The sequence below is a fragment of the Elephantulus edwardii genome, unplaced genomic scaffold, assembly GCF_000299155.1.
Source record: "Elephantulus edwardii isolate Elephantulus edwardi_28Jun2011 unplaced genomic scaffold, EleEdw1.0 scaffold00007, whole genome shotgun sequence".
Lineage (NCBI taxonomy): Eukaryota > Metazoa > Chordata > Mammalia > Macroscelidea > Macroscelididae > Elephantulus > Elephantulus edwardii.
In genome coordinates, this window is record NW_006399757.1 from 462,938 (window position 1) to 474,943 (window position 12,006).

General features: G+C 40.1%; 1 protein-coding gene across 1 annotated transcript in view; it reads left to right on the top strand.

Annotated features, from left to right (window-relative positions):
- PPP1R9A (protein phosphatase 1, regulatory subunit 9A) overlaps nucleotides 1-11,434 on the top strand; it is a 347,596-nt gene extending 336,162 nt beyond the window's left edge. Inside the window, 5 exon segments of the mRNA XM_006880217.1 lie at nucleotides 1,190-1,277; nucleotides 1,363-1,446; nucleotides 5,908-6,103; nucleotides 8,056-8,175; nucleotides 11,180-11,434. Of these exon segments, the coding sequence (XP_006880279.1) occupies nucleotides 1,190-1,277; nucleotides 1,363-1,446; nucleotides 5,908-6,103; nucleotides 8,056-8,175; nucleotides 11,180-11,392 (701 nt within the window). The 3' untranslated portion in view covers nucleotides 11,393-11,434.
- The last annotated feature ends 572 nt before the right edge of the window (nucleotides 11,435-12,006 follow it).

A 12,006-nucleotide genomic window follows, 5' to 3' on the forward strand; every position in this document is an offset into this window, starting at 1 on the left:
ACCTCCCCAAACCCCACCCCCTACCCCCAAATACTTTTTGACATCCTGTCTATTGTCCTCTTCTTCCAGCAGCTTCTTCCTGCAGTAACTCAAAGAGATAAAGATCAGTCAGCTGCACACATGCAGGAGATTTTTGACCTCTTCTGCATCATGATAGGCCAAAAGATGCTCCAACCCTGACTCTTATGAGTCTGTGAGGGACCTTTCACAAGTTGATTGTCTGACTCTTTGAGTCTGACTTTTTGCATTTGAGAATAAATGGGAAAGATTCCATTTTAATTTTCTTTCAAAATTTCCCAGATTCCCAGTGATGACATTCCACATGGTTTTGGACTTATGAGGGAAATGTCAGGAAACACTAACCCAAGGCAAGTGTCAAACGACACTAACCAAAGCATGAAGGACATGTCCAGACATCGGAAGCGAGGAGCAGGAGCCAGAGGGAAAGAGAAAGATAGTTTTGTTCCCTGATTTGAATGCAAAGGATGATTTGATAATCTTTCTTTTTGCTTACTTGCCCATTCCAGTATGTTTGAAGTGAAAGATCTTTGTGACGAAGATTAGACCCAGCAGGACCTCTGCTGGCTTCACTGAATACTCCCCAGTGCAGCTGTTGTTGTTTGTTGTTATGTGCCATCAAGTCGCTTGCGACTCATAGCGACCCTATGTACAAGAGCCCTAAATGCTGGTCTATCCTGTGCCAACCTCACTGTCTCAAACACACTCATTCCCACAACCCCAGTCACAGAATTGACTGATCTCATCGAGGGTCTTCCTCTCCTGTGCCGCCCCTCCACTCTGCCAAACATGATGTCCCTCTCCAAGGACCAGTCCCTCCTTGTAACATGCCCAAAGTATGTCAGACGAAGCTTCAGAATCCTTGACTCCAAGGAGCATTCTGGCTTCACCTTCTCCAGGACAAATCTGTTTGTCCTCCTAGCAGTCCAGATATATTCATCACTCTTCTCCAGCACCCCAACTCAAAGGCATCAATTCTCTATCGTCCCTATTCACTGTTCCACTTTCCAATGCATAGAAGTATTTCCTGAAATTATAAAAAATGTGTCCTTTCAAATAATTTACACTTGGGAATTTAGGCACAGCCAGTATATTCAGATAATGTGCTGACTTTTGATTCATAGCTTTGAAATAACAAGTGGTCTTTCCCCCACATATGTGTATATTCTAGATGATGCCAAAGTTTCCAAATCACCAAGAGTATCCAGTTCATTGGTGGGGCAAGGAGGAAAAATTAAGAGGAAGTTTGTGGATCTGGGGTAAGTGCATCATATCAAAAGTCCCCTATCTAAGGGAAATTAACGGAGGAAAAATCTCAATGTCCTGTGTCTCCTGTCATTACAGGGCACCTTTGCGAAGAAATTCCAACAGGGGAAAGAAATGGAAAGAAAAGGAGAAAGAAGCCAGTAGGTCTTCTCCAGGTAGCAGGTACAGAGGGTGTTTACAGACATAGTTTATCACTACACTTAAGCTTTCTGGCCCCTTTCCCTTGTTAACCAAAATCAATGATCATTTTCATTGAGATGAAGTCAAATAACTTGTTTTTTCAACTGCTGTCCAGCCTAGTCCAGCCCAATAAGTTGAGATAAAAACTACACAATCACATTATCTGTTCCCAAGTTAAGGTACTCATTTGGCCTTGCCTATACCAATTGGTCCTTGTTTGAAGATTTATGGATAGCAGTATCAGTAAATTTTTTTGTGCGAGTATTCTGTGTGAGGCTTTAGATATATATCAGTGGTTTTGGCTGGCTATACTCACTATTGTCTTAATTCTTATGAAGTCTGAAAGAATGTATTTGTACATGTGAGTAGTTTTGTTGTCTTTCAAGACTGCCCTTTCCACATGTGTGGAAGAAAGGCCACTGCCCTGGCTGCTCTTGACTGTTTAATTAATTTTGGAAGCACTAAGACTTGAGTTGTGTTGTCCTTAAAGAATTTGGCTGCTGACCAGAAAGTCAGCGGTTCAAGCACACCAACGGCTCTGCAGAAAGAAGATGAGGCAGCCTGCGTCCTTAAAGCTTTACAGCCTTGGCTACCCCCATGGACAGTCCTCCACCGTCCTGCACAGTCACTGAGAGTTGGGATCAACTTTATGGCCGTGGGCTTGTCTATTTTGATTTTTCAAAATTTCTTTGTAACTGTTCATACTATTCAATAAAGACTTTCTTAGGGGTGAGCTTTCTTTACCATAATGGCAGATTTTTCCAGTTTTGTTCTGAGATTACATAGTTTTTAAATTTCTATCAGTGGGTAAGGAGTTGAGCTACCAACTAAAAGCCAGGTGGTTTGAATGCAACAGCAGCTTCTCAGGAGAGAAAAAAGAAGCATATACCTCATGTGTGATTTACAGCCTCTTGAAAACCCACCAAAGGGCCAGCTATGAGTTGGTGCCAACTGATTGGCACTAATCAGCAATTAGGAAGCACAGTGTAAGGCTCTGGAGTCAATCAAGGGAACTCTGGTGGCCTAGGCCATGCAGAATTGCTTTGTTTTCCCAAAGGTCGCACCTCTCTGATGGTTCAAATACACCAGCAAAGGAGGATCAGTTATAAGTTGATTCCAACGAAAGGGCAGTAAGGTATTTTGAAAAGAATCAGACTATTGATTTGTTCATAGCTCTTCCTCTTGCTGTTATAATGTTAACATTTTAATATTTAGTCCTTAGTGGCTCTGTTTCTTCTACAGGAAGAAAATGAGAGAAATAGGAATACTAACCTCCATGGTAATTGTGAGGGTTAAATTGTGAAAGTGCTTAACAAGGTACCTGGCACATAGGAAATACTCTAAAATAATAATTACGAGAGCAATTTGCCATTATTCTTTATAATTATTTGCAAGTTGCAAAGAACTTATGTGTTTATTTCTTCATTTGATCCTTACACTAAGATTAGAAGACAAATAACAGTCCCTTGCTTTATTTATTGAGAACTTCATTGTCATAGAATTAAATTGCTGTGTTAAGCAGACAATTAGTGTCAAGCTGGGGCATCTGCTTCCTGTCTAAATCTCTACCAAGCACACACCAGATCACCTCCATTTAGCCAGGTATCTTTACATTTCTTTGTGAAAGTTGGAACAGTTCTCTGTCATAGATTAAGGAACAACAAACAAAATACTAAAGAAAAAAAAAAACAAGTTGTAAATTATTATAGAACCACTTACCCCTTTATAGGCCATCTCGTACATAATTTTTTTTCTATTTGGGCGTATACCTTGATGAGGAAAGTATATGTTGTTCTTGGGATTACAATGAAAACGGAATGGGAAATGAGGAGAGAGAATTCCCAGTTAATTATTTTGTTACTCTGAGTGTCCTTTATTTTGTGCAATGGAGAAAGAGTAGGAATCCTTCTGTAGTGAAGACCACAAACTCGAGAAATCTACAGGTAAATCAGAGCAATTTAACTTTGTGTAGTTCTGGTGGCCTAGTGGCAAGAATCTTCACTGTAACCCTGAAGATGAAGGGTTTGAATCCAGCAGCGGCTCTACAGTAGAAGGATGGACAATTTCCTCCCCTGCCTCTGAAAACCTGCTGGAGGGTCAGCGATGGGTCGGCTATGACTCAACAGTACCCAACAACAACAGTAGTTCTGAAATGAGACATAAAAAACAGTGTGCTGTGCTTTAAGAATAACTATGAAATATTTAAGAACTCTAAGAAATATTTAAGAAAACTGTCAAATGTATTTGAAAATAAAAACACAGTTATTCTATTTATGGAAGAGAGAAAGATAATCCACAATTTAAGAACAAAGCACAACTGAACCCTGTGCACTTTTGAAGTGCACGTGCCCTTGCTTTGGTGCCAGAAAGTCAGAAGTCTGCCTCCTCTGATCCTGGAGGCCTCTCTGAAGGGGATGTAACCACAGGCCTCCAGCAGAGGGAGGATGTTTGACTGCATTGTAGTTAGAGGAGCCAGAGTTGTGTTCTTCCTGTGTCGAGCGAAAAGCAATCACATCATGATTCTGTTGGTAAGTCCTCACCAGGGAAAAACCAGGGATCAACACAAAGATGGGGGTTGAGTGCAAACTCCGTTATCAGAGCTACCAGAGGCTCTGGAGCCAGCAGGCCTGCTTCCAGCCAGCTGCTTCCTACCCAGCTCTCTTATCTTAAAAGCCTTAACTCTGCACTCCCTCTGTCTCAGCAGTCACAGAGTACAGCGTCCCATATGTGCCAACACTCTCAAACAATTTCAATTAGAAATACAATTTTATAATTATTTGTAATTACAGTAGGGTTTTGGCAGAACTGTAAGGAATGCATGAAATTGAAAAAGTAGAAGACAAAGAACATGGGAAGAAGAAAAGCCGTTTTCTGTGTCCAAAACTTAATTTTTGAGCTATCAGAGTAATTTAATTGGTTGGTACTAATCAAATCTGATCACAGCTTCTGCTCTCCTCTGTAGATTGGTAATGGGCTCAGCACATTATAAAACATATTCCGGGAAGAAGAGAATTACTGCCTAGTAGGGGCTTAATTCAGTTGAGTTCATTTCATGGGGCTCTTGAAGGTAGGCACAGGGGTAAGGAGAGAAGTGGAATAAGCATCTTGGGCTCCAGGGTCAAGCTGCAGTTTTAGAGAAAATCTGGCAAGGAGACTCACCATCCCTTGAGGCTTTCTTAGAAACATTGATTTAGCAATCATATCTCTAAGGCTTTTCATTCAGTTCTTACTCAATTGTTCAAATCTGATTAAGCCCTGCAGTCAGCTATACCCTGTGAATCTTGAACTTCAAGAGGCATTTTTCCATTTGGTCCTGGTTTTAGTTTTTCCCTCCCTAGAGCTCTGGTGGCCTAGTGGTAAGAATCTGTGCTGCAATCCCAAAGGTGTGTGGTTTTAATCCACCAGCTTCTCTGTGGGAGGACGGACAGCATCCTCTCATGTGATATACTGCCTCTGAAAACCTGCTGGAGGGTCAGCTATGAGCGAATTCCCAAATGATGCTATACTTAACAATAATATTTTTAAAAAATATGCAATACCTTGTTAATATTATTTAGAGTGAGAATAATGTCATATTAATTATAGGTACAAATAAAATAGGTCAGATATTTAGAGTTAAATAAAAGATGTTATTAAAGTTATTTCACCTCGTTTACTTTTTTAATGACTATTAAAAAAGTTTATATGCTGTTCACATTTCATTTCACTAGGACAGCGTTGCTCTATAAGATGATGCTATGAAAAATTCTCTCGTTTTTTTACTCATTCTGCAAATCTGCAGAGTATTGATATTTTGTTTATTTTTTTAAATGTATGTCTTCTTTGTATTCTAAAAACTGTTTTTCCACAATTATTTACATACAGAAGTATATAGGGATACTGTTTTTTTTTAAATAGTAAGGTGTAGAGGGAAGTCATTAGATAGGGAAGTCAAAGATAGATCTATGTTGAGTTTAAGCAGATCCTTCCATAAACTGCCCTAAGAGTCAAAAAAGTTAATAAAGTAGCAAGGAGGGAGGTAGAGAGAGGTGGGAAGGAAGATGGAATGAAGGAGTTAAGCATTTCATGTTATCCCTACAACAGATTACTGCACACGATTACTTACCACTTACACCGCATAAATGGTCTATAATCCCCAAGAGACAGTGTCTCAACTCAGTGAGGTTAGTATATCGACGTATTTTTTCAGAGACATATTTAGTAGAAATTTAGCATGACATTAACAATGCAAAAAGTGTTGACCATTGTAATAGAATACATTTAAATGCAAAAAAATAGCTGTTATGATTAATGTTCTAGTCAAAAGTGCTTTGTTTTTACCTCTGTTGTGTAGAAGGACTTCTCATTCTGTTACTTGAAACTATGTTCAGAATTCCTTCAAAATACAGTGTCTTCCATTTGCACCTTCACTGTCTGAATATACCCTTTGCTTTTCCACAACAGGGTCTTCAGAGTGAAGCTGGAAAACTGGAAAACTAAGGCGTCCACAGCTCAAGCCTCTACTCGCTCACCTTGCGTGCCTTTTTCGTGGTTTCATGAAAGCAGAAAAGGATCTTATTCCTTCAGCAACCTGTCTTCACCTACAACTTCCCTTCAGCCTTCTCCTGAGAGTCTAAATTCAGATAAAAAGGGGTCCAAGGTAGAAAACAAAATGAATTAAAAACCCAAACAAGACAAACCCAAACCTTTCCTCTTCTTCAACCCTTGGAAGGCACTCTCAGCTTGTGTGTGTATTCTCTGGATCCGCAAATGTGGTAACACTGCAATAAACAGTGCATGGTATTTGTTGTATGGGCAAGAACAAGCCTGATTTAACCTCCACCTCTTTGATACTACTCTGTTCTAGATTGTACATTACTCTTTGATTTGCCTGTCTTTTCACATATTGCTTTTTAATCTCAGTTTGACAGTTAGGCCATGCTGGGAAAGGGGCATTTGAATCATTGAACAGTATGATAGACTTTTTTACCGAGTATTCCACTTTGAATTACATTACAAAACGCTTTGCTGTGCTCTTCAGGATCCACTGGAAAACACGTAAATTTGAGATTGAAAATGTGTTCAGTACATCTAAGTGAAACTTTTAGAAACAAACCGAAGCTGACATAGCACCCTTAAACTGCCATGTTGATCAACTGTTGTAATTATATCATCAAAGTTCTTTCACTTTAGCAGAATTACTACTTTTAGGAATTATGTACATGGGTGTTAAGTTGGTTTTAAATGCATGATGATTATTTCCAGCATGACACTGCAAACCTTACCTAACATTTTATACAGTGGCTAACTTTCATGTGTTGTTTGGTCTCCTTTTATCTGTGTTCGCTTTTCTTTCTCAAACAGTGAGTAATGTTACTTGAATTTTTTTCCTGAGGTCAACAGCTCAAAGGGTTTGAACCTATTATTTGACATAGTGTCTCCATAGATGATGTCAAATGGTAAAGTTCTATGTTAAATGCCCTTCTGCTTATGTGTTCATACTAGCCTATGTCTCTGTGTGCTTTGATTTAAGGTTCCACTTGGAAAAACCCTAGAGTTTGTTTAGTGCAGAATTCTCTAGCCTTTGACATGGTATTTATCCTTGACAAGCAACTGAACTCAATACAAAAGAAACTAATTGAAAACTTAGTAGTCAGTTTTTAAGAAATTGGAATTTGAAACAAAATGGTGTCGGTCAAGTGTTTAAGAGTTGCTGAGCGCCAGCGATGGAGAATTATTAGGAAAAGTTTTGACATCAGCAGGGTACATTGGGTGTTCTACTTTTTCAGTATCATATCAGAGACATTTAAATGTTTGAATAGCACTACCATTATTCAAATAATGACAAATACCAGTTTTTATTCCATTTTACTAAGAGCCTTTAGACTTGTTTAAAGTATTTTCCTCAGTATGGCTGCATAGCTATTGTTAATTTATTTTATTTTAATTTCCACTGAGTGCTTCTAATGATATTCTGGGGAAGTTTTATTTAACAATGTGTATTCACTCTCTACTGCAGCCTGTTTGATAATGGGCTGGAGCTGTTGGGAGGGTTATATTTTAGCATGTACCTCCTGGTGTATTGTTGGACTCTGACCTCCCCCAGAACTCATCATCGTGAAGGGTATATCCAGGACAGGATCTACCATTTCTCACAATATTTATCATGGTCAACAGCAAGCAATTCTTCCCAAGAGGTGTTGTAGCTACCTTTCTAATATGCATTGCCATCTGTTCCTAATAACTCAGCCTCTCCGTGCCATGTTGTATTTTTACTTACACAGTTACTCATCACGATTAGGGCCAAAGAAGATAGGCTTATTAATATTACTCCTCTGAGCAGTTGCAAGAGGACAATGAATTCTGTACCCTTGAAGAGAGATTGAAGACACTATCCTTTTAGCAAATGAAGAGAGTGCCCAGAATTCCCAATAAGCCATGAAAAAGGCGATGTTCTGAACCATGGCCTGGCTGAAGGTCATCACCAAACTAAACAGGAATTTTTTTGTAGTGGTGTTTACAGTGAGCCTCTTTAGAACTTGGAAACACACCTGCCTCGGATTCACTCACTGTGCTTACTTAATGCTGCCCTCCATTTATTTATCTTTTCAGAATTTTACCTTCAATGATGACTTCAGCCCCAGCAGTACCAGTTCAGCAGACTTGAGTGGCTTGGGAGCAGAACCTAAGACACCGGGGCTTTCTCAGTCCTTAGCACTGTCATCAGATGAGGTACGTGCCTGTAATTTCTGATAGAATGGGTTTCTCACATGATACCATTTATCGAAGAACTCTCTCTAGGAAAAATGAAAGTTTGAGGGGTAGATATTACCCATTAGGGCCGTGGTTTTATATTTAAAATGAAATATAAATGAATTCTTTTTTTTTCTTCTGTTGCATAAAACGAGCAAAAAAAAAATAGGGAATTACATATGTGGTTGAATTAATTCCCCAAGAGATAAGTAGAAAAAAGAGAATCTTAGGGGAGGAGGAGGGATAAACATAGATGTTTTGGCTCTTAATATTTTTTTCCTTTCTAACACAATTTTTGTTTTGTAAAACTTTTTTTTTTTAATTTCTCTTAAGCTTTTCTGCCCATACCCTTCAGGCTTAGTGCTATTTTACTTTTTCTAAAACTTTGCACTGTGTATGTATGTGTGTCCTGTTTCTGTAACACATTTTCTTTTTTATTTCTTTGTTGCTCCCTCATTCAGAGCCTGGATATGATAGATGACGAGGTGAGCTATCAGTGAACTGTGTGTGGTGGCTCATGTGATGTTGCTTGAACCTTCTTTTCTCACTTTGCTGCTAATACACAAATTCAACAATGCAAGACACCTTTTCCTCCCCAGGGAGGCAGTGTTAAATAGCTTTTCTCCCTGCCCTTCTCTATTTATTAGTTTAAAAAGTTTTAAACTTGAGATGTTTTGAACGTAAAAGTTTCCTGTGTTCAGGGGATCTCCAGTTCCACCCCCAGAGTCCCTCACTTGTGTCCCATCACCATTACCCTGATATATCGTCCATTCCGTTTCATTTCTTTGCCCTCATTCCAGCTTATCCCATCCCCGTTTGTCTTCTGCCCACTGAGTCACCTTGGTGACATCTGTCTTCCTGGTCTATCATCACTTTCAGCTCCTCTCAGAGAAGTAGTTGTAGGAATGACCTGCCACCTTTCACTATTAAAGTAACTTTACGCTCTGGACAAAGCCTGGGGCTGGGAATGCAAGCACATCATTGAGCTTTCCCGCTTGGACTGATCATGTAGACTTCATGATTGTGAACATGACCTATTCGGTTTTACTCACAGATTTGCATTGCTGCTTTAATGGATATGACATTCCCCTGAGGATGCTTGAGGGCTTCATGCTCTCCTATTCCAAGTGAAAGATACCATTGTATTTTTTAAATGTATTTTTAATTATCTATAATAACAGAACAAGCACAGAGTATTACATTGCATCTACAGATGAGTGATGAAATGATTGTTTGCTAGATGTGATAATGTTTCCAAAATGTTTTCATGTACAAGCTTACAACACCAGAGTGCCTCTTTACTGTTAGACGTTAATAATACTGCTTTATATGAAACCGTTTTTTATTTATGAGTACCTAAAACCATGTAGATAATAAAAAATGTTTCTCTTTGTATATACAACTAGAACCCTTAACGTATCATTTTGTAATTTAAAAACTGATGTGGCTCTAGTGGCAGGAAGCCCATGCACCGTGCTAAAGCCACAGCATTGTGGTCCTTTAACGACACTTCATGACATTCCTATCCCAGATCCTTGATGACGGACAGTCTCCCAAACACAGTCAGTGTCACGGTCGGGCCGTTCAGGAGTGGAGTGCACAGCAGGTTTCTCACTGGCTGATGAGTCTAAACCTGGAGCAGTATGTATCTGAATTCAGTGCCCAAAACATCACTGGAGAGCAGCTCCTGCAGCTGGACGGAAGTAAACTTAAGGTAAAGAATGATACGTCTGTGTCAGGTTGCCTATCAGGTATAATTTATTATTACTCGTAGCACCCAAAGTGTTTTCATAAGATAGGAGCTTTCTGCTTATCTGAGAGAGAATTCTCAGTCTGCAGAAAGGATGTTGACTGACTTCTGAATAGTACACTTTGATTATCTGGTCAGGCAGTTGGCTGTCAATTAGGAGAACTAGGGACCACTCCACTGCTTCTGCCTGGCTATACATGGTTCTTACATTAGGTCTACTTAATAATTTTCATAATAACCAGTATGGACTCTTTGATCATATCAGAATTTAGAATGAAATCCACAAGTCTCCCCTGCTTTATTTATGTCTTCTCCACAGCCTGCTTCCCTACATACCACTCCAGATGTCTCCCCAAATACATTCAGGCCCTGTCTTCCCTGTCCCTTCATCATACTCTCATTTCCACTCATCCAGTCCAGACTGAGGTAGTGGCCACCTTTGTGGAAAAAGGGCAAGAAAGGAACTTAGAGGCAGCTCTCCCTGTACCCCCTGCTAGACTTGATAGACAGACGAGTATCTTTTGTCAGTCTTGGAAAGGTTAGAAATCAGTCAATAGCTTGTGAATATGAAGGCGCCATTGACAAGGCTGTCCCTGCCAGAGAGACGGATGCATCCGGCTGTTGATTCTTAAGGTCACGAAACATTTAAAGTATAGAACCAACTCTCCTTATTCTGAATTCTCAGCTCGTCAAACAGCCTTCTCATTATAATCAGGCTGCTTTTATAGGTCTGCCTACATGGAGAGAATGGCTAGTCCTGCTGACAGGAGCGTTCTGGTCCCAAAGACATATTGGGTTCTCATTGTAAATGAGTGCATACGCACAAAGGAAGCCATTTGCATTCTACCTGTCCTTCCTGGAGTCCTTTCTAGCAGCACGTGTCGACTCCTACTCTTTGGAAATACTGATGAATGTAACAATACTTTTGCCTATAAATATTGGAGAAGCATAATTGAGCCCTTTGTTCATCCATCCATTTATTAATTACAAATTTGAAAAGCATTTACTTAATTAAACTCAGACGTGAGGTTTAGGTTGTACTCTGCTGGAGTCTTAAAAGAACAAGTAAAGCACAACCGTCCAGTGTATCTTTGGCAGCTATTATCAGCTCTTCCTAATCTATCTGTGCTTACATTAGTCTGTGGGTTTGAATGCAGTGTGATGTCAACCTCATATAAGCAGAAGGGGTCACTGGTTTTTGAAGTTTGCTTTGTGTCTGTGCTTCCTTCTTAGGGGCTTGGAATGACATCATCCCAGGACCGAGCAATTGTCAAAAAAAAACTGAAGGAGATGAAGATGTCTCTAGAGAAGGCTCGGAAGGCTCAAGAGAAAATGGAAAAACAGAGAGAAAAGCTGAGACGGAAGGAACAAGATCAAATGCAAAGGAAGTCCAAAAAGACAGAAAAGACCCCATCAGATGCAACCCAGGGTGCTAGTGAGCCGTAGCACACACCTCGGTGCAGAGGGGGGATGCTCCAGAGAACACCTATTCCCTCTGTGTTCTCATCAAAGACAAAAAAATATGAAACTGATGGCAAGGGGAACACTACTCTAAGCAGATTAAGGGACCATGTATCGAATAACTGCATTTTCTGCAATAATAGAATACACTGACTTAATTTATTGAACGAATCCCAGCCCATCTTTGGTTAATTAACAAACCAGGGATCTCATCTGTGAGAGATACAAATGTGCGGTGTTTCTCTCGCCTCTTACTCACCAACGTCTTGTGTTGTGTTGGGTGTGCTGTGTCACTTAGAGAACCAGTGTGGCCCTGCCCAGTAAGAGCACGCGACGTTCTGGTGTTGTTAGTGGAGCACCAGGAGTTCTTAGTATAGGATTCTGAAACTGACATCTGCGTGGCAGAAAGCATTACCCGACTCTGGAACTTGGGGTTAGTACGCTCTTCTAATCTTCTAGGGCTGTAGAAACTGTCCCAGTATGAAACAGAAGCTTCTCCTCTTCACAGTGTCTGGTCAGGGAGAGACTCCACTCTGGAAAGGGAGGTGCCCTGTCGCATGATTACCTGTGATGGGAAGAGGCAAGCAGGCAATTCTGGT